This window comes from Schistocerca americana, chromosome X (assembly GCF_021461395.2).
Source record: "Schistocerca americana isolate TAMUIC-IGC-003095 chromosome X, iqSchAmer2.1, whole genome shotgun sequence".
NCBI lineage: Eukaryota > Metazoa > Arthropoda > Insecta > Orthoptera > Acrididae > Schistocerca > Schistocerca americana.
The window spans coordinates 656,810,125-656,834,370 of NC_060130.1; the positions used below are offsets into that span (position 1 = coordinate 656,810,125).

At 40.6% G+C, this 24,246-nt stretch overlaps 1 protein-coding gene across 1 annotated transcript in view; it reads left to right on the plus strand.

Moving 5' to 3' along the window:
• The window catches only part of LOC124555272 (quinone oxidoreductase-like protein 2 homolog), a 45,121-nt gene that overhangs the window by 11,177 nt on the left and 9,698 nt on the right, over positions 1-24,246 (plus strand). The window contains exons 2-4 of the mRNA XM_047129142.1: positions 8,696-8,929; positions 11,269-11,460; positions 13,498-13,679. Of these exons, the coding sequence (XP_046985098.1) occupies positions 8,696-8,929; positions 11,269-11,460; positions 13,498-13,679 (608 nt within the window). The remainder of the gene's footprint in view (positions 1-8,695; positions 8,930-11,268; positions 11,461-13,497; positions 13,680-24,246) is intronic.

Here is a 24,246-nt window from a genome sequence, read left to right on the forward strand (position 1 = left end):
ATTCGTGAGTATCGTGAATTGTGGTCTGGAGTTATAGGTATTTGGGGGTTGGTAGTATAGTGAATTTTGGTTGAGCTGTATAGGTTAAGTGAATTTTCCACTACTGCTATTTTTCTAGGTTTTTTTGGTCATGGTATTGTTTGCTTTATTTGAGCTATATAGATCATGTGAAATTTGCAGTATTGGTTTTTAGAATTGTGTGGGTTCATAGTATCATATACTTCATTTGAGCTACATATGTCAAGCGAAGTTTCCGCTCCCTGTTTTTGTGTTTTCAACTTTTGGTTGTTGTGGTTTTTGTTTTGTTGATTTTTGCATTAGTGTTTCTTTTGGTATGTCTTCAATATTAAGATTGACGTATACACTGATCATCCAGAACATAGTGGCCACCTACCTAATAGCTGGTATGACTGCCTTTGGCATGGTAGGTCACTGGAAGGAGTTGGCATCACATCTGCACACACAAGTCATCTAATTCCCGTGAATTCCGGGAAGAGGGCGAGGAGCTCTGGTGCCATTTTCAATCACATCCCAGATGTGTTTGATCAGATTCAGATCTGGAAAGTTCAGGGACCAGCACATCAACTCGAACTCACCATTGTGTTCTCAAACCACTCCATCACACTCATGGCCTTGTGATGTGACATGTTATCTTCTCGAAAAATGCCTTTGCTGTAGGGAAACGTGATCATCATGAAGGGGTTGCGTGATCTACAATCAGAGTACGATACTCCTTGGCCATCATGGTGTCTTGCACAAGCCCCGCTGGACCTATGGGTGCCCAAGTGAGTGTTCCCTAGAGTGTAATGGTGCCACCGCCAGCTTGCCTCTGTGTCGCAACACAGGTGTCAAGGAGCTGTTCCCCTGGAAGACTATGGATTCTTGCCCTCCCATTGGCATGATGGAGGAGGTATTGGGATTCATCAGACCATGCTACAACTGTTGCTACAGCTGCTATGCCAATGTCCAGTGCCAGTGGTCGTGTGCCCATTTCAGTTGTATTTGCCAGTGTCATAGTGTTATCATTGGGACATATATTGGTCATTGGCTGTTGAGGCCCATCATTAGGAGTGTTCGGTGCACTGTGTTTTCAGACACACTTTTGCTCTGCCCAGCATTAAAGTCTGATGTTAATTCCATCGCAGTTCACTGCCTTTCCTGTTTTACCAGTCTGCCTAGCCTATGATGTCAGACATCTGTAATGAGGTGTGGCCACCTAACCGCACAATGTCTGGACGTCGTTTCACTGTGTGCTGAAGACATTTACCACAGTACTCCTTCAACACCCGACATGTCATGCATTTTCCAAAATGCTCATGCCAAGCCTCCGGATCATCACAACCTGCCCTCAGTCAAACTCAGATAGAGCATTCTACACATGGACAACACTCTTACTAATATTACATACACCGTGCATTTGTCCAGCTAGCATTCATTCCTCGCCTTTAAGTAGGGTATCAGCCATCTTGCTGACATCATGAGTCATAGCCAACCACCCTTCAATGAGCAACACTTCTCCTTTAATCATTATCACTGGATTTGAATGAACATCACCATGATGCTTTCATGCTCACCAAACAAACCTGTTGTGAAATGTGCTGCAGTTTTTTTTATCTTGTCTGTTTCCTCAGTCACTCCTACTGGGTGGGCTGCCAGACTGAGAAACAATACTCGAAAAGGAATTGAATGAAGATTTTGTGGGTGAATTACACTTTGTGGAGATTATTCCAGTGACTGGCTAACATCTGCCTTTCTTATGATTATTTTTATGTGATCGTTCCATTTTACATCTGTCCATATGCTTACACCCAGATATTTAATGGATGCTTGGTAATCATATTATCATGCAGTAAGTTTTTTGCTTGTGCAGTTCTCTGCTGTTATTCCTCCATTTTGCTACTATTTTCTTGCATTGTAACTTCTCTATGTACAACAGCCTCATGGGATTCCAGGATTATCCATTAGGTCATTTATGTATATTGTGAACAGTAATTGCCCTATAATACTTCCTTTGAATGTGCCCAAAACTGTTTCTACATTTGAAGGCTTGTCTCCATTAAGAATGGCATTACAAGGCATTGTGGAAATACGCTGAAGACCCAAAGAAACTGGTACACCTGCATATTATCGTGTAGAGCCCCTGCGAACACGCACAAGTGCCGCAACACAACATGGAATGGACTCTACTAATGTCTGAAGTAATGCTGGATGCAATTGACACCATGAATCCTTCGGGGCTGTCCATAAATCCGTAAGAGTACGGGGAAGTGGAGCTCTGTTCTGAGTAACACATTGCAAGACCTCCCATGATATGCTCACTAATGTTCATGTCTGGAGAGTTTGGTGGCCAGTGGAAGTGTTTAAACTCAGAAGAGTGTTCCTGGACCCACTCTGTAGCAATTCTGGATGTATGGGGTGTCACATTGTCCTGCTGGAATTGCGTAAGTCCACCGGATGCACAATGGGTATGAATGGATGCAGGTGATCAGACAGGATGCTTACATATGTGTCACCTGTAAGTCATATCTAGATGTATCATGGGTCCCATATCACTCCAACAGTACACGAACCACACCATTATAGAGCCTGCACCAGCTTGAACAGTCCCCTGCTGACATGCAGGGTCCATGGATTCATGAGGTTGTCTCCATAAGCGTACACATCCATCTGCTCGATACAATTTGAAATGAGACTTGTCCGACCAGGCGTACACATCCATCTGCTCAATACAATTTGAAATGAGACTTGTCTGACCAGGCAACATGTTTCCAGTCATCAACAGTCCAATGTCCATGTTAACAGGCCCAGGCGAGGTGTAAAGCTTTGTGTTGTGCAGTCATCAAGAGTACACAAGTAGGCCTTCAGCTCCGAAAGCCCATATCGATAATGTTTCGTTGAATGGTTCACATGTTGACACTTGTTGATGGCCCAGCATTGAAATCTGCAGCAATTTGTGGAAGTGTTGCACTTCTGTCATGTGGAATGATTCTCTTCGGTCATTGCTGGTCCCATTCTTGAAGGATCTTTTTCCAGTCGCAGTGATGTCGAAGATTTGATGTTTTACTGGATTCCTGATATTCATAGTACACTCGTGAAATGGTTGTACGAGAAAATTCCCACTTCATCGCTACCTCGGAGATGTGTCCCATCGCTTGTGTGCCGACTATAAGACCATGTTCAAACTCACTTAAATTTTGATAACCTGCCATTGTAGCAGCTGTAATAACCATTTGACATAATAAGTTACACTTGATGCCGTTACATAGGTTACTCTTACTAGTTTTTTTTTTAAGACCACTTTTCATTAGTAAAGCTCAGCGTGTGCTCCCTTGGTAGCTCGGAGAATGTCGAGGCGGTATTCCAGTTCCCGCGATGTGTTTCGTAACATGTGTTCTGTCACAGTACCCACAGCAGCTTGTATTCTAGCCTTCAGTTCGTCGACATCAGCAACTTGTGTGACAAAGACTCTGTCCTTGATATAGCCCCAGAAAAAAAAAAGTCAAGGGGCGTAATGCCTGGAGAGTGGGGTGGCCAGGGTGTTGGACCGTTCCTTCCAATCCGATCCGGACATTACTCCCCTCTCCAGACGTTATGCCCCTTGATTACTTTTTTCCTTGTGCCATATCAAGGACAGAGTCTTCGTCACACCAGTTGCTGACGTCGACGAACTGAAGGCTTGGATACTAGCTGCTGTGGGGTTTGACAGGACACATGTTACGAATCATCTGGCAGGAACTGGAATACCACCTCGACATTCTCTGAGCTACCAAGGGAGCACACGTTGAGGTTTATTAACATAAGTAGTCTTTAAAAAAAACTAGTAACACTAACCTATGTATTGGCATCAAATGTAAATTATTGTGTCAAACGGTTATTCTGTAGTAAATTGTTATAATCAGGGTAAGACTTTGTGCTCACCCTGTCTAATGAAACTATATGGATGCAAAAACCTTTTCAAGTCTGAAACATCTAGGATGTATACGTGCAGACCAAAACGATGAATGACAATTTTCATTCATCTCTTCAGTCCATATATATACGTCATAAATGTTAGAGACTTGAGAAGGTATCTGGAACCATATATACAGAGTGGTCCATTGATCGTGACCGGGCCAAATATCTCACGAAATAAGCGTCAAACGAAAAAACTACAAAGAACAAAACTTGTCTAGCTTGAAGGGGGAAACCAGATGCCACTATGGTTGGCCCGATAGATGGCGCTGCCATAGGTCAAACGGATATCAACTGTGTTTTTTAAAATAGAGACCCCCATTTTTTATTACATATTCGTGTAGTACGTAAAGAAATATGAATGTTTTAGTTGGATCACTTTTTTCGCTTTGTGATAGATGGTGCTGTAATAGTCACAAACATATGGCTCACAATTTTAGATGAACAGTTGGTAACAGGTCGGTTTTTTAAATTAAAATACAGAACGTAGGTACGTTTGAACATTTTATTTTGGTTGTTCCAATGTGATACACGTACCTTTGTGAACTTATCATTCCTGAGAACACATGCTGTTACAGCGTGATTACCTGTAAATACCACATTAATGCAATAAATGCTCAAAATGATGTCCGTCAACCTCAATGCATTTTGCAATATGTGTAACGACATTCGTCTCAACACCGAGTAGTTCGCCTTCCGTAATGTTCGCACATGCATTGACAATGCGCTGACGCATGTTGTCAGACGTTGTCAGTGGATCATGATAGCAATATCCTTCAACTTTCCCCACAGAAAGAAATCCGGGGATGTCAGATCCGGTGAACGTGTACGCCATGGTATGATGCTTCGACAACTAGTCCACCTGTCATGAAGTATGCTGTTCAATACTGCTTCAACTGCACGCGAGCTATGTGCCGGACATCCATCATGTTGGTTGGTAGTACATCGCCATTCTGTCATGCAGTGAAACATCTTGTAGTAACATCGGTAGAACATTACGTAGGAAATCAGCATACATTGCATCATTTAGATTGCCATCGATAAAAAGGGGGCTCAATTATCCTTCCTCCCATAATGCCGCATCCCCGTCAAGGTCACTGATGTTCCACTTGTCCCAGCCATCGTGGCTTTTCCATTGCCCAATAGTGGATATTATGCTGGTTTACGTCACTGCTGTTGGTGAATGACGCTTTGTCGCTAAATAGAACACGTGCAAAAAATCTGTCACTGTCCCGTAATTTCTCTTGTGCCCAGTGGCAGAACTTTACACGACGTTCAAAGTCATCACAATGCAATTCCTGGTGCATATAAATATGGTACGGGTACAATTGATGTTGATGTAGCATTCTCAACACCAATGTTTTCGAGATTCCCGATTCTCACGCAATTTGTCTGCTACTGATGTGCGGATTAGCCCTGACAGCAGCTAAAACACCTACTTGGGCATCATCATTTGTTGCAGGTTGTGGTTGATGTTTCACATGTGGCTGTCTGTTGGGCATTTTGATCACAAAATAAGCATCAAACGAAAAAACTACAAAGAATGAAACTTATCTAGCTTGAAGGGGGAAACCAGATGGTGCTATGATTGGCCCGCTAGATCGCACTGTCATGGGTCAAACGGATATCAACTGCATTTTTTAAAATAGAAACCCCCATTTTTTATTACATATTCCTGTAGTACGTAAAGAAATATGAATGTTTTCGCTTTGTGATAGATGACGCTGTAATAGTCAGAAACGTATAAGTATGTCGTATCACGTAACATTCCGCCAGTCAGACGGTATTTGCTTCGTGATACATTACCCCTGTTAAAATGGACCATTTACCAATTGCTGAAAAGGTCGATATCATGTTGATGTATCTAGAACCACATTGTTTAATTTAATTAAAAGTGCTATTCCAATACAGTTGGAGACCATCTGCAATGCTTTTTGAGCAGCCTCAGGCCTGAGTAGGAATTTGGATTGAAGAAGGAGGCTTGCTAGGATAGTTCCGTGCTGTTGTGCAAAGCCACTGTGCCGAGGTGATTTAGTGATTAGTTCATCTGCCTAGTGAGCAGGAGACCCTGGTTTGAATCCCAGCCTTGTTACAGATTTTCATTCGTTGCTTCAGTCTACATGCGAGGTGCTATCCTAAATTTTTGGGGCTGGTGCTGCCATCTGTTGAAAACCTTACCTTTGGACTAATGGTCACCATCACCCTCGAAGTAGTTCCCATCCACACGTACACACCGGTCCCAGCGCGTCTGCCTCTTGTCAAACATTTTCTGCAAGTCCTGTTCTTTGAGAGTGTTTATCACTACCAGCAATGCTTCTGGAATCGTCTCTAAAGTGTTGATCTGATGGCCTTTCAACTTGAGTTTCAGTTTTGGGAATAGCGCAAAGTCACAAGGTGCCAAGTCTGGCGAATAGGTTGGGTGGGGTACACTTTTTTGGGCCTTGGAGAGCCTGGGCTCTTCCACTGGGCAATTGTTGTTTTGTCTCTGGGTCATAACCGTAAATCCAGCTCTCGTCGCCGGTGATAACCTGTGACAAGAAAGATGGATCATCAGATGCGGTCTGACGAAGGTCTGTGCACACTTCAACATGTTGTGCCTTCTGATTGGCATTCGAGATCCTTGGCACACATTTTTTGGCAACACAATGCATGCCCAATTCATCAGTCAACATTCGTTGACATGTCCCATAACCAATACCCACCTCATCTGCAAGGTCTTGAATGGTTCGATGTAATCCGCACAAACCAATTGTTGAAGTTTGGCAACAGTGTCTGGCGTTGTGTGGCTAACGGGGCTTCCAGTGTGAGCATCATCTTCGACGTCTGTACTTTCGGCCCTGAACTGAGCATGCCACTCAAACACACACGTACGGCTCGTGCTCTGTCCCCCAAACACTTATTGAATCATTGCAAGGGTCTCCGTAGCAGTTTTACTGAGATTCACACAGAATTTGATACACACGCGCTGTTCTGTTCATGGATCCATCGTAAAATTGCCACACACCAAACACAGAGTGTTACGGAAATCACTGTGGACATGTAACACGTCCTCCCAGCTGAATTCCACTCCTCACACTGACTCATCATATATGCAGCTCTTGCCACCTAGCAGTGCAAAGATCTACTACCCTACTTTCCAGATGGCAGCACCAGTCCTGAAAATTTTGGATTCCACCTCATATATACATCAGTGATATCTAATGCCTTATGGGTCTTATGGATGAACTGAGTCAGTTGGGTTTCGCAAGACTGTTGTTTTTAGAATCCATGTTGACTCCTACAGAGGAAGCATAGGCATCTGATACATGATTATCTATCACTTGAGATTGAGATCCAGAAAACTTTTATGAAAATCAGTAACATGTTGCAGGTGACTACATACAAAGCTAGAACGGAAACAGGTAAAGTAATAACTTCAAACCATCATTACTGGCCTCAACCACCTGAAAAACTCCCTCCAGGTCACCAAGATAAGTGGACTATGTGCCATGCCCACAAGTGCTTACTTTGTATTGTTGAAAGATCCACAAGAAATCTGCAAATTAATCTCCAAAAATTTCAATTTCCACCTATAATTTCCTATTGTGTAACGGTGGAGAAGTACACACCCTGAAGCACATGCTCGGGTGCAGGCTCTGTCCCTTGGCTTGCACTAAGGAAGGTTTACTTCGGGGGAGCTGCAGATGCTTTTGAACTTGCCTGCATTCGTCATCCATTTTTCAATCCCCCATGTCCTTATACATGACGCGTTTACTCTATGTAATATGCTTTATGTATTCTGCAATATTTTTGGTTCTTTGTAGTGATGCATCTGACATATATCAAAAAAATTGCTTGAAAAGATTTGAATGGATTGTCAATGAGATGTATTTTTGTTTTGTTAGCCATTTCAGGACCAATTATCATGAAATAAATAATAGAAGCAATGAATCTTTTCAATAAGTGTCACTTCTGTGTGCGAGATTTGAATTTTTTTTTAAAAAAAGAAACTAATGGTTCATTGCTCATATCTGTCATTTTATAATGTGAGGTCTGCATGCATGGCACCCAACACTTTTAGGCTAATGTCGACCTGAACTGCCATGCATTATTGGATAGTGGTGATGTTTGAACTATCAGTGTTATAGTCTGCATTGTGCACAGTTGTCCTCCTATTTGTGTTCCCTTAGTCCTCTTAAGACTGCGCTCAGTGCTCTTTGCCTCTCCCCCTTCCCCTCCCCTCCCCCCCCTCCCCCCTCCCCCTCCCCCTCCCCCTCCCCCTCCCCCTCCCCCCCTCCCCCCCAAGCTCAAGATCTAGAGTTTCGTCATAGAGAGCGTGCAAGCAAGGTATATCTTGGCACTCTGGTCTAAGTAACTACCTCACTAACTGTACAGCTGATAAGAGTATGTCGGCATATGTATTGACATAGTTCATGGTTTGTGTAAGGTAGGCATTAGTGCTGTTCTGTCTGTCTTTTGACTCACAAAATTACAGGACATTTCACTGTCAATGTCTGCAGAAGAAGTTAATTGGTTACAGTTGGAGAAGAAATTAATTGGTTACAGTTGTATTCCAAAAGCTTCATTGATTATAAATACAACAACCTCTTATAAATGATTGTTATGCAGCTCTATACTCACTGAAAAACTGTGTCATTTTTGTAAATAAGTGGACATATTCCATATTGTCAGTGTGATCTGTGTCACTATTTTTTGTATTTATACTACTTGTTATAAATTGTTAATACTATGTATTTGATTGCAGGTTAGAGTTAAAGTTAGCTATTGCAGTTTGAATCAATCAGACTTATTGATGTGTAAAGGAGAATATGATTTCACGCCAAAATTGCCATTTGTTCCTGGTCATGAAATTTCAGGAGAGATAATTGAAGTTGGATCTGAAGCAACAAAAGAAGGTTTTACCAATGGTCAGAAAGTGGTAGGCCTTAGCAAGGATGACTATGGAGGATTAGCACAACAAATCACATTATCAGCAACAGTAAGTTTTTTTATAGCATTTTATCAGTAGCGTGATATCTCACATTCAACTCAGATCATAACCACTCATTATTACTCTTCAAGGGTTCATTTTCTTGTACACTGACATTCTGTATCACAGTAGTTCATACTTGATGACTTTATTGATATTTTGGCAGAAATGAAGATTGAGTACCATATGTCAGCTTTGACCTGTGACGTCATCAACACAGTGGATACCCCTATTTCAAATGTAAACAATATGCAACTATGATGTTACTCACTACACCTGCAAACAGACATAAATGATATGCATAATTACATCAGTTCAAATACACTATCAGGCCAACTGTGTGAATTAGGGGGTCTTAGGCGGAGTCAAACAAAATAAATAACACTTCAAATAATAAAGACATACGAAAATCAATATGAACATAAAAATGAAGCAAATGAAATCCTTAGCAATAGACAAGACCAACGTGGGGTGGGGGACTTATTACTGGAAATGTCACCTGATATATACATCTGAAATGAAGTCCACAATGCCACAAACCCAAACACAACTCCAAAACAAGTACCTGAGATTTCATTTGACCTATATGGCTCAAACGTAATCAGCAGTACCATAAACCCACACATTACTCCAAAATCCAACACAGCAGATGTCACTTGACCTATATAGTGCAAACAATCACCAAGATACTGTCAACCCACACTAAACTCCAAAACATAGTACTGCTGTACATAACACTTACCACACATACTATAGTAACAATAAAAAAAACACCAAAAATTACTTACTAATCAAAGCTGCTGAGAGACCAAATCTAGGATAGGCAACCACTCACATAACCATATGCAACCCCTCGCACGCATAACTGGAAAAAAAAAGTATTACTTGTTTCTTCAAAATGTTAACGTGTATGTCACAAATTTGTAACTTTGTGACAAAGCTTGTGCGGCCAAGTCTTGTGACAGTACAACATATATATAAATGGTGGTTATAATTAAACTTTCGCTGTTTGGGAAGGCTCTCATGAAAAATGAGTGATTGTAGGACAGTTAAAATTTGTGGAAATATTTGTAAGGGCATGCAGAAGAGAAATAACAAATAAACCTTTGAAAGAGACACATTTTAATTTACATATGAGAGAGTAACTTTTTGTTACTTGTGTTCCATGTTACATGTGTTGCTCGATGTAATGACCATCTACTTCTGTAGCACTCTGGAACCACACTAGAGGTTGCCCTGCTGCTGCCCAAAACAATGGTGGACTATGAAATGTTCAGCTGTTGTGACACAGCTTGTGCACTGTTTGAAAGTCGCACATTGTGTCCCATATTCTCACCCATGGCAACAGTGACTACTCCAACAATTTTCGGTACAGTTGGCAATCGGCCTCTCCCAGGAGCAATTCCCAAACTGCCAGCTAATTCAAACTTCTGACTCATATTCTTCAACCCAAATATGGAAAGTGGACCTTTCTGTATTCCTTTAATGTGTTGGCACTTGCGTAGAGCAGCAGCACTTATCCCTGATGTTGGGTTAAAAACAGCTTTATGAGGAAAGCCCTGCTCACCTCCAGACCAATTTTGACTGACTGCGACTGTAATGCATAAGGATGCTTCTATTTCAACCCTATGTCACTGTACCAGTACCGGAGCCTAATGACAAGTCATGATACTAATATTACTAATAACCCAAATCCTGCAATAAACAATCTGAACACCATTCCTGTAAGCTGGGTGCCCATACAGTAAGTAGTTTTCCATCTGCACTGGCTCAAGCTGTAAAAGTTTAATCATAACATGTATCTGATGTCACAATATGTGTAGTATATTGCATTTACTAAGGTCTGAAGATGGTCATTGACTGAAATTTATAAGCTGATTGATAAATAGTTGTGGTCCTGATGTCACAGGTTAAATTATGGTCTGTCCCAGATGTCCTATAATGTCAGAGTATAAGACATTGTTCATGGTGACATTTCTTTTGGATGGTAAGATTAAGTGTGTACAAGCAACCCTTAAGTGATGTGAGACGAATAAGCTACTGTCCAACACCAGATTTCACCCTCTCTCTTGTGTCACTCAGCAATTAAAACACAACGTTACAATCTACACATAATCATCTGAGTCATCTACTCTGTATATTAATACATAAAACACAACATTCTAACATTACAGAAATGCTTTTTAAAACTGGATGTGGAGCTACCATTAAGAGTGGGCGTGTCTGTGCTTGCAGTACTACATTTTTATTGAATTTGATGTTCATTTCTCAAAGTATTCAGAATAACGTTACCGAACTTATACTAATATCTTATTGAGTTTCTCCTGAAGAGTAATTTAATGTTGCAGGATGTATGGTTACTTCCACAATCTATAAAGCTACGCAAGGGCTGTGTTCTTGCTGATGCATATGCTACAGCTTTGCTTGGGCTTACACGACGAGGCCGGCTGAAAGAGAAACAGTCTGTTCTAGTCACTGCTGCTTCTGGTGGGCTGGGATTGGCTGCTGTGGATGTTGCAGCTAATGTTTATCGAGCCAAGGTAATTTACATTCAAATTGTATATGTAACTTTTTTAATGAAAGAAGAAGCTAAAACATTGCGAAAAATAAATAGGGATAATATGTGGTTAATTGTCTCAATAAATGTGTTTGTTAAGATTAATACATGATAAATGCAATATATCATGGTGATACTGCAATTAGAATACCCAGATGTGATGTTAGTAAGCTGTTTGAGTAGGAGGAGACTAGATATAGTGCTTATAGTCATAATGGAAAAAGTAAATGTTATTAAGTCTCAGTGGAAGAAGTAAATATTTGAAGTTTTAATCAATATAAAAAGGCAGGATTATGACTGAAATGCATGTCCAAGGCATAAACCAGCTACAGTAACACAAAAGTGCCATCAGACACAACCACCATCAAAAGCCCACAGTTGGAAATTTGTGTATAAGTACGTGCATATAGTGAGAGACTTAAGGGGAGCCAGAACAATGAAAATGACAAAATTAACAGCGAGAGAAATTTTGATGTGGTAGCACAACTGGAAAGATGCCTCCACATGATGAAATTCAGTGTCCAGACTTTCACAGCTACAACTAATTCAGCAGTGTTTGTGAAATATTTCATCTAAAGTCTCTCACAATTAGTTACAGCAGTCAGTTTCACTCATTTTTCAAAAAGCACAAACATTTCTCCATGTATATTCAAAGCAGTCATAATACAAATAGTGAATAATGTGTCGTAGATGTGTGAAGTAAGATCTTTGGCTTATTTTTATACTGTTACATGGATTATAACCATACCAGTGATGAAATGTCACTGTGACACAATAGTTTGAACTGAAATTGGGACACCATCATCAGTTGATCTGGTGTACTCAGGTGCTGTCACATTGTCTGCACCATATGTACCTGTTACTACTACTCCTGGCTCACAAAATGGATGACAATTGCCCCCACTGACAGGAGGTGTCCACAGATGCTCTGACCAATCTCCACATCTGCCTGCAGCCAGACTACCTCTCATCATGCCCTGAAATGAAGAATGTCATACCCACTATTCTCTTCCCACCCCATCCACAATGGCCCATCGAATCTACACAACTTCCTTGTCCATCCCTACAAAACCCCTGCTCCAAACCCCTTGCCTCATGGCTCATATCCCTGTAATAGACCTAGATGCAAGACGTGTCCCACACATCCTCCCATAGGACGGGCAGGTTTGGGCAAACAGCTGACACAGGGCCAGTCATGCAGCTGGGCTGCAGCACAGCTGATTATAGTGCACTGGCTGAGCTCAGGAAACCAGAGGTGGCCAAGCAGGTCATGCATTCACAGAATACATGCAATTGTGCCATCTGGCAGGTTGCTTGCACCACTTGTGCCTGCTTGTGTGCACTAGCAGGACCGCGTGACCAATGAGGCAGCATTGGAACAACCTGCTCTAGAGGGTCCATAACTGGGCTAGTAAATAAAGGTTCAGTGCAAATGGCCATGAGTGTGTTGCAGATTTGCTTCTGAAACTTTTTTTTTTAGGAAATCAATTTGACATTATTATGTATTTGGTCACAGTTATGAGGATGGAGATGACTGGATTCACACTGTTCTCACCACCCACCCCGCTGAAACCAATAATGACCCCAGTCAGAGTAGAAAGAGTACCCCTGTGTACTTATGGTTTGATAAAGAATGCAGGTTTCAGAGATTTTTTTATTTTGTCCCTCTCATGCTATTTTCCCTCAAAGAAGATTTTCATATTTCATGTACTTCACTCATCTTCTAAAAACAAGACATAAAACTTTTTATGATGTGCCTAATACATATGGCAGTGGCTGCTATATGGAAAATGAGTGTAGTTTTTTCACATGTTTCATCCTTTTTATTTTTGTATTCTTACATGTGCTACCTTAAAATGAATTTCAAAATCATCTCAGTAAACACTAGACAATATGAGCAATGGTATGTTGTTTGGACTTTTCAGTTACACTTTGAACATATTGAGAATCTGAAATTGCATTATAGCATGTGTGAAAATGTGGCAAAGAAAGAGAGTGTAACACTTGTTAAATATTACAGGTAATTGCTGTGTGTGCAAGTGAGGAACAAGCGAGTTTACTTCGTGAAAGAGGAGCATGGGCTGCCCTCACCTATGACCCAAAAGAAGTGATTAAGAAAGTAGAAGAAGTTACTGATGGTAGAGGTGTTGATTTGGTATTTGACGCAGTTGGTGGAAAAGTTTTTGAACATGTTACTAAATGGTGAGTGTTTGTAAAACTTTAAATAGAGATGATTTGGAGATTATATTTGTACTGAATTAATTTGAGTATAGTAAAATTTAGTGGTAAGGAAAGTAGTGTAACTTATTGTGAATGAATACCAGTGAATTACTGGTTGTAATTTGAAAAATAGTCTTCACTGTGATGTAAAAATTTTCAAAATATTTTATGTATTGCATCTAGGTCTATTACATAAATATTAGTGAGCTGCACAACAATAGAGTAGTGTAGTATCTCTAGCAATTTAGGTTTCCATTTGGGTCAGAATATTCTTACATGTTTCTGTGTTCTTGCAAATACTCATTCTTCCGACAAAATACAATACACAAACTCAATGTGGCACATTTGTAACGTCATAGATTACTTAAGAATTTTGGAGAACTTGGACTAAGACAGGTGAGATGAGGGCTGATGATGACAATTTGAAGGCTATGTACACAAACAAATCTCTGAGCAGTGAAACTGATTTCTTTCAATAATAACTGCCAGTTTTTGGATATATAGCAAGAAAAAGGAAGCAAACATTTTCAGTTCAAGTAAATGCCCATGTTCACTTGTTTGTTTGAGCTTCATCTCACTTTAAATTTCAGTTTTGATTTTGCAATCTGATGTACTGATTTTAATAAGAGGTTTCATCCTCCTCTGTATTTGTAAGAGCTTTGAATCTTGCAAACATTTTTGTGTTAACATTGAGAAAAGGTATTGAAATGGATGTTTGTTGTTTAACATTAAATCAGCATTTAAGAATATCTCGTGAATATTATGCTAGGCACAGCTGATGGCTCTGAGCAGGCCAGCCATTTACCAGCACTTAGTTGTTATGAAACAACCCTTTTTCAAAACAGTGCTCTATTAAGTAATTATACACAATTTTCATTTGTGAATTGGTTTTTTGTTTTGTGCAGCAAGTTAGCAGTAAAAGTGGCCTTGTAGTGATCTATGAAGGAACTACTATACTCAGATGAGTAAAGTTGAAGTATTTTAGTCCCTCAGAATTGGTCACTCATTTTCCTACACTTCCTTGTTACATCTGCAGACACTATTCATGTTTTACACACATGACAAGTCACAGTTAGTTTAACACATGCTGTGGCAACTATACACTTTTGATCACTCGTATTTCTTAAATCACTTGAGGCAAGTGGTGGTTGGTTCTTTCAGGAAGGCCATGGCCTGATTCCCCCCTTCCTTCTCTGATACATCTGTATTAAAGTCCCATATTTAATGAGTTCAGTGATAAAATAAAAAAACATTCAAGTTTCTTACAGTTGATTATGTCGTGTATATTGATAGTGTCTTTATCACTTACAAATCTTTTCCAGTAAAGAAAAACTACAAAATAAATCAGCCATCTTCTCGCAGTACTGACTGTAAAATGACGAAGTTTGAGTAGGTTGTTCGTAAACCTTTTACCATCAGCTGGAAACTACATCAAAAGGCTGTTTTTTGCCTTATCCACACAAGGCAATCCTTTAGGAAGACTATACAGTGCTTCATAACAACAAATTGCCTCCAAGAGCGTGAAGTCACAACTGTTTACATTCAATTTGTTTTAGCAGTTATGAGCGCGCTCATGCACATGCACAGTTGAGTCACGGTTGAGTAGTAGCACAATCTAGCTAGACTGTGGTAGTAGATTCTTCCGCTTCTGGAAACACGAATGTGGCTGTTGACTGTGCAAGCAGTCGCAGCAAGCAGCTAGATGCTATCGGGGAAAGGGGGCACCAAATTCATATTCTTGAGGAAAACAACTTGTTTCACAAAGCACCTAGCATCCAGCGCACGTTTGCATATCGATTATTCATATCATTTTGAAACGCTTCCCTGTTGGTTTTTGAACATTTTTGAACACAGTTTAAGCTCATAATCAGAGCAATTTTTTTTGCACAGATCATATTTTTTCTGCCTAGCTCACTTTGTATTTTGTATTACTGCTGCTCACTTGGACAAATGACAACACAAATTATCATTGTGTTACCTGAAGCATTAATGAAGGTATAGGTACGGGTCTGCAGTTGTGAAACAAAAATGGAACGGTGCAGAATCATTTTATTATTTGTTGGTGAACTTTATACACAAGCGCGCCCACTCGAGGGTTAATATGACCATTAGAGTTAAGCAGATTTTATATCCGTGAGTCCAAATATTGTAGCATATTACAGTAGAAGTGGCTTTTGCTTTGTGTTTGAATGTGTGGGGATTTTGAGTTTCCTGACTGTCTACTGGCGATGCGTTATAACCAAAATATAAAACTCCATTCTGAACTTTACACAGGGATGCATACTCTACATGGAAATCATTTTTACTTCTAGTATTGTGGTTGTGAATTGCACAGTTCATCCTAAAGTCCCATTTATTATTAACCACGAATACTATTGGGGAGTAAATGTATTGCCATGTCAGTATAAGTCCCTAGGTCCCTGAACAGGTTTTTGCAGGATGCTCAGTTATCAATCTTTCATAACTTTCTTACTGGCATTTTTGCAGAATAAATACTATTTTAACTTTAGATGTCCAGAAGATTATGCCACAAGACAGTATCGAGTGAAAGTACTCAATGTATGCTAGCAACCTCATCTGCAAATAAACACAGTGAGAGATATTTCCAAAAGCAAAGCAGGCACGACTGAGATTTTTGGTTAAGTTATTCCTGTGCTGGTGACATCTTAGTTTATTATCCGTCTGGATGCCTAGGAAACTCATGCAAGGATCATTATCCAATGTGTGCCTGGCCTCTATTTGTCTGAGCACGAGTTTTTGTAAGATTAACCCTTAATGTCTTTGTTGTGAAACAGTTACAGTGTGTGCGTGCAGGCTTTTTTTTTTCCCCCTTTCTTTATTCACTGTGTCAGGCCCAGTTATCAGTACACTTGTGTCATCAACAAACTTTATAGTATTTTGAAGAGTCCTCCAATGCACAGACAAATATGTACATAAGTCAAGAACGGGAATGTGGTAAACACCAAATCGTTAGGACACCACATTTAACATTTACCCATTCTAAATTTAGTCTTATTCCTGTGGTATCATTTGTTAATGTGATCGCTCCATTTTATATTGGTAACACATTCAAGAAAAGCAACATAGCTTGTACTACGTCGCACGAATTTACTCCAAAGAGACGAATGAAATAGGAGCTACGTCGACCATTTCTCAGCTTTGTAAGTGTTTCCCAACATTTTTTTTTTTTTTTTTACATTGGTAATTCATTCTGTGATGTTGTGATGCTTGTACTACTATAAAAGAATACAGTTGGCAGCACTTGTCACTCATATTGCTGGGAAAGAAATGTTACCTGCTTTGCAGCGTGCTGATTCATCTTGGCATCATGTGCAGTGCCTATGAGTTACGTGTGAAGCAAAGGCCCTTGATTTTTGTCTGTGTTGTCAGTTTTACACTTCGTGTTTGCCTTCAAGATGGCCCTACATGATGATGAGATAGAGTTTTTATTGAACAGTTGTGACTCTGAGCTTGATGAATAAATCTCTAGTTTCAAAAGCAGTTATGGTAAGCTATTTGTTTTGTCGCATCTTTTCTGTAGGCGTACATATTGTCTACTGTACACCAGAAAGCTAATTTTTATTATTTACGCTATACAAGAAGAAGGCATTCTGATGATAAAGAGTCAGTGAGCCGTAATGATGAAGCACCTGATGCTGATGCCGATGCTGCATCAGAGATACCTCTTTCTTGACCTATCAGTATACCTCTTTCAACTGGGCAGTGGACAGATGACAACACTACTGCTGCACAGCTTCCAATTTTTTCCAGAATCAAGCAGAAATCAAATTCAAGTTGACTGGAACTCTTCTGTGTTTGATTGTTTCACCTACTGTTTTTGATTAAGAACTTCTGGTAAAGAGAGAGGACAAATAGAACAACTGTTGACAAGCTAAATGCAAATGGGAACCCGAAGCCACACTCAGTTTGGTTTAAGTGGAGTACTGTGAAACCCAGTGAAATATATATATTTTTGGTGTGGTTATGCATATGTGCCTTGTTAGAAAACCAAAATTGACCAACTGTTCGTCTAAAGATTCCATACTGCAGACCTCCTGTGCAGGAAAGTATTTACCAAGAGAGAGTTTCTTTTTTTTTTTCTTTTTCCCCCCTTTCTTTCCAATTCAGTGAATGTTACATTTCATAGATAATGTGACTTTTATTTCAAAAAATCAAGAAGGGCATGATCCTGTTCACAAGGCAAGACCCACCTTTGATATATTCGTGACAAAAAGTGAGAGAGCTTACAAACCAGAAGCAAATGTGGCTATAGAAAAAGGAATTTACCCTTTTTGTGGCAGATGTTGTTTCAAGATCTACTTGAAAAATGAGCCTAATAAATATAGCATAACTTTTTTATGTTATGTCAAAGTGAAAGTGAATGTCTGCTTGTGTCTGTATATGTGTGGATGGATATGTGTGTGTGTGCGAGTGTATACCCGTCCTTTTTTCCCCCTAAGGTAAGTCTTTCCGCTCCCGGGATTGGAATGACTCCTTACCCTCTCCCTTAAAACCCACATCCTTTCGTCTTTCCCTCTCCTTCTCTCTTTCCTGATGAGGCAACAGTTTGTTGCGAAAGCTTGAATTTTGTGTGTATGTTTGTGTTTGTTTGTGTGTCTATCGACCTGCCAGCGCTTTCGTTCGGTAAGTCACCTCATCTTTGTTTTTATATATGAAAGTGAATACATTTTGAAATGTGAAATGTATTCTGGTGGTGAGGCAAATGATAATAACAGCATTTTGCATGTAGTAAACAGACGGTGTGAAAGTTTCTATGATAGAGGCTGTATTCTATATATGGATGATTTTTACACTAGCCTTGAACTAATCGATCACTTATAGAGAAACAAAACCAACGCAGTTGGTACAGCAATGAAAAATAGAAAAGGGCTAGCTAAAGATATAATAGCAGAGAGACTGAAAAAAAATGAACTTCCTTTTCACAGATGAGACCATTTACTGTTTGTGAAATGGGAAGACACAAGGGATATACTTACTTTGACAACAAAACACAAAACGACAGCATCTAATGTCAGTGTCAGTACGAAGCTAGGAATCATAGAGAAGATGAAACCTGATTGTGTCTTGGATTACAATGGAATCAAGGCTGGTGTGGACCACAGTGATCAGCTAATGGGCTACTACCCATCCGAGAGGAAAGGCAATGTTTCCCCATGTTGATCATCATATAATATATATAAAAAAATAGAGACCTACTAATAAACATCGTGTTGAGTTCATTACTGAATTGGCAGAGGCTTTGATGAACAAAGATGGCCTCATTTAATCTGATTCTACCCAAAAAGTTCACCTGTAAACAGAGTCAAGACATTTTCTTAAACAGATTCCATCTTCAGAAAAGTCAAAAATGGCCCCAGAGGAGATGAAAAGTTTGTGCAGAAAAAAAGCAACACAAGATCTGGCAAAGTGGCAATGAGATACCAGGTACTATTGCAAAGAATGTGAAGTAGGAATTTGTTTTCCAATGTAACTAGATAATTTTAAATGAAAAAAAAAAAACACATTTTGAAGCAGTTTTATTTTTAGTACAAGTGAATTCTAATCTTATCCCTGTTGTATCCTGCCTAGTTGTCAAAGATGGGTGTCTAGGAAACCTGATTTTTGGATTGCTAGACAACAATTCAAGCAAATCATATTAAAGAGTTTTATTATGAAATGACTCAATGACAATACTTAACTTTGAGAAATACATATATGTGTCTCAAGCAAAGGGCAACATGCTATATAATCAATATCCTTCAGTATAATGATTCCAATACAAGTAAAGTAATACGGTGGATGCTTCTATCCAGGTTACTGGTCTTGATGCTTCTGTAGAACTCAAAGAACTGCACCGCAATCAGTCGGTGCGGCAATTATGTCCTCTTCCCCTAGAGGCTGCTGCCGTTATGTTGTCGTCTTGGAGATGGATCAGTCAACGCACAGTTGGCTGACGCTGTCTCACAGCCCTCCCTGCTCAAACATTTCCAACTGGCGTGCCAGCGCTTGACTTCACACCAGAACATTCCCCGCCCCCCAAAGCAACAGACCGTCATTGTATAAGGAGCTCGATAATGGGAGGGGAAGCAGGATCATGGACGCTGCTCTGAACCGGAAGGTGTGGCTGCAGGGGACGTTAGGCTTGCACTCGTACACCGCTATCCAGCCTGCGCTTTGGGTGAAACGTCCTGCGGAAAATGACCAGAATGGTATGTGTCCACCTTCTGAGGCCCATAGCAAGATGTAGAAGACATCAGCTGCTGCGGCGTGCTCAGGTCCAGCTCCATCGGTAGGATGAGAGGAGGCGAAGGCTCTGTCTCCATGGGGTTGACCCGCGGTGTCGTGATGACACCCACTGGTGGCTGCTGTGGCCTCGCTGTCCTTGAGATCTGTGAATCTGGGGAAAATGATACAGAAGGATCAGTGTGCACAAGACAGTGGCAAATTTGATTGTGATGTCAGCACTGCAATCTGTCTGAGCCTGAAATGAGCTACATGCATGCGCCAATTCAATGATGGATCTCGCCTCGCACCAACAGTCTGCTGCCACTAAAAATCCTAAAAAACACAATATCATGCAGTTCGTAGCAATATTTGTGGCCTTCCTTTGGCGCCAGATGCTGAAGAAGGTGGATCAGGTGGAGCAGTGTCCAATGGCTGCGGCCTTCAAGCAGTTCCACCTGTGATGGTCCAGCTTGTGGATGCAAATGATAGGAGATGAGAAACAGTTGCAGTGGTTGATCCCTGGTGTGTGCAGTGCAAAGTTTGGCCATGTGCTGCTGGAAGGTTCAGACAAAACTTTCTGCTTTGCCATTTGACTGTGGATGGAACGGTGCTCTAGTTAGATGCTGTATGCCATTGCATCCACAGAATGTTTCAAATTCATTTGACGTGAACTGAGGGCGTTGTCTGACACTATGACTTCAGGCAAACCTTTGAGGCAAAATATAGAGGACAACACCTGAACTGTGCTACGTGATATCCTCTATATTTTGCCTCATAGGTTTGCCTGAAGTCATAGTGTCAGACAACGACCCTCAGCGTCAAAGTCCGTATCAGGGCCAATTGGAAGCTGTGAAAGTACATCCGCATTACCATGTTGAGCTGTCAGACGATACACAATCTCGTACTGGTATTGAGATAACAACAAAGCCCATCTTTGCAATTTTTGGGCAGTTCATACAAGAACCGGGCTCATTGGATTAAACTACGACTGCAATGGCTAGTGATCCATTACTAAGTAGAATTTTCTGCCATGCAAATAGTGGTGGAATTTGGTGACACCATACACAATAGCCAACACTTTTTCTCTATTTGTGAATAGTTACACTGAACTTTGGACTAGACTTTTGATAGGAAACCAATAGGCCTGTCTTTATCACCAATTCTGTGCGAAAGCTCTGCACCGATTCCATAAGAGGAAGCGTCAAATTGAAACACAACTTGTTTGGCAGGATCAAAGTAAACCAAGCATTGATCACTGAGCAATGCATCTTAAAGTTTTTGAAAAGCTTCTTGGCACTCATCTGTTCAAACAAAGGAGACATTGTGGCGATGCAAGTGACGCAATGGGGCTGCAATTTGTGCATTATTTGGTATGAGTCAAATATAATAGTTCATTTTCCCTAAGACTGACTGCAATTTGGTGACATTGCAAGGAACTTGCAGTTCACGTATGGCTAACAAATGTGAATGAAGAGGATTTACACCTTGACTGCTTATGACATGACCAAGGTACTGCAACTCAAGTTTAAAAAAAAAAATCACGCTTGTCCAGTCTACACGTTAGTCTTGCATCAGATAACATACGAAACAAAGCATGCAAATTTGCAATGTGTTCTTCAGGTGTACGACCTGCTATGACAGTATCGTCCAAATAGTTTGAACAGTTTGGTATATGAGCAGTCAGCTGTTCCAAACACCATTGGAAAATGTCAGGTGTGGAAGCACTGCCAAAAGGCAAACACAAATATTTAAACAAGCCCAAATGAGTGTTCACAACACACACTTTTTGAGAGTCTTCATCTTGTGGTATTTGAAGATAACGAGTCGTGCAAATCAATTTTTGAAAAGTAACAACCAACACTTAATTTGTCCGTAAGATCCTCTGGGTGTGGCAAAGGATAAGAATCAATCACAGTTTGTGGGTCAACTATAGACCTGAAGTCAACACAGGTGCGAATGCGACCTGGAGGTTTGGGGAGCAAAACCAGTGGGCTTGTCCATTGACTAGCTTGTATGGGCACAATAGCTATTTTGCAATTCTTTAAGTTCAGCAGCGACTTTGTCCCATAATGCAATGGGAGCAGTTTTGGCCCAGCAAAATTTCGGCTGAGCATTGTCTTTCATAGTGATATGTGCAACAAAATTGTTAGCCTTGCCTAAACCTTCAGAAAAAGTTCAAGGAGCAAGTGACTACGCTGTCTTTTGCATTGAATGCAGTCACAGACAACATATTGTCATGAATGTGAAAACCAAACAAATCAAATGAATCAAGGCCAAATATGTTCTCACAATTGCGTAATTGTAGCTCAGTGAAAATTACAGGCAGGCAAAGTGCATTTTCCAAGAACTGGAATGTCTTGTCCATTATAAGCCATCAGGTGTGTGCTAGTCTTAGACAGGCATGGGGAGCCCAACAGTTCATATGTGTTACGATTCAGCACTGTAACTGTGGTACCCGTGTCCAACTGAAATTGCACACGGTTTCCACAAATATGCAAATGAACAAAAAGTTTGTTGGACTGGCGTAGCACTGAAGAAACAGTTTGCTTCCTAATTTTGCTAATGCCGGCAGCACACTTTGAGTACATGGCATTGGTTACATGGGCTAGATTTTTGTGAGTGGGCAGCATTCTTACGTTTATTCCATTGCAAACATATGGATTGTACATGTCCTTTGTTGCCACAAGCGTAACACTGTGCTTGTTGGGACGGGCAGTCTTGGCGGTAGTGTCGTTAATAGTACAGAGGGCATGACTTCGTTCTGTTTGCCTGTGTAGCCGCCTGGTTAGAGAACTGTTCATGCAGCATGGAAAACTATTTATGCAGCATGGCTCATGCAGGTTTCTGCTGCCTACTGGGCCAGTAGTGAACAAGGGAAGACTCAACCCAACAAATTGGTGGCTGCTTATATTTATTGGCTGACACGGCTCCTGACTTGTACTGATCTAGTATTTGCACTACATGCTGAAATGGTGAATCTGACTGTTTCAAAATTTGTATTCTAAATCTGACATCAGCTACATTGTACACAATCGCATCACGCAACATAACATCTGACAACATAACATCTGAATATAAAGCACCATAAGCACATTTGAATTTGCATTTCCTCATCATACCCTGAAAATCTGTTACCCACTCACAGTAAGTTTGTTCTGACCTTTTCTTGCAAGTAAAGAATTGGTATCTAGCTGCTACCACATTCACTTTTTGGTCATAATAGTTAGTTAGCAAATCTACAACCTGATCGTAGGAAAGTTCACTCGGTGCGGCATTTGGGAATAATTTCTGAATGAGGCGAAACACTGCACTTCCTACTGTTGACAAAAAATAATGGAGTTTCACAGTACCTGGTACATTGTGAGAAATTACGTGGGCTTCAAACTGTTGCAACCACCTGAGCCATTCCTCTTGTTGTTCATTAAACTGGTGAAAAGGTGGTATGGCACTCGGGGCTCCTGTAGATGCCTGCTGCACTGTACTGGTAGCTTGAGCGGTGAGTAGCTGCTATACCTTACTTAGTGGAGTTGTGATTTGTTGACTTGGAACTGAAACGTTTGTGTTAGCCGCGTTGTATCTATCACTTGCAGCTGAGGCACCTGAACGGGGTTGGGATAGGTGGGTTGTTCATTGTGAGAGAGACAAATGCAATAAACAGACAAGGCAAGCAATAAAAATAAGTACAAAAGCAAAGAAAATTTCCGCAACACCAACCTGAAAACACTGATTAGCAAAAACACTACAGGAGAGACCATTAAAGCAAGTAAACACATCCCTGCAAAGGAAAGCCTGTGTAGAATTATGGCACCAGCAAAACACAAAAGCAGCTAGGCTTTTTAGGTTCTTCACAATATTCAATACAAAGATGGGGTGTCTAGGAGACCTGCCTCTTGGATTGCTAGACAACAATTCAAGCAAATCGTGTTAAAGGGTTTGTTATGAAATGAATCAATAACAATACTTAACTTTGAGAAATACATATATGTGTCACAAGCAAAGGACGAAATGCTATATAATCAATGTCTTCAGTATATTGATTCCAATAGAAGTGAAGTAATACAATGGATGCTTCTATCCAGATTGCTGGTCTTGACGCTTATGTAGAACTGGACCACGACCAGTCGGTGCGGTGCTTATGTCCTCTTCGCCAAGAGACTGCTGCAGTCCCATTGTCATCCTGGAGAGGGGTCAGTCAGCGTGCAATAGGCTGTCACCGTCTCACAGCCCTCTCTGCTCTAACGTTTCTTACTGACATGCCGGCGCTTGACTTTACAGTGGAACAATATCCATGTAGGAAATTAAAGACAAAAAATTTTTATGTTGT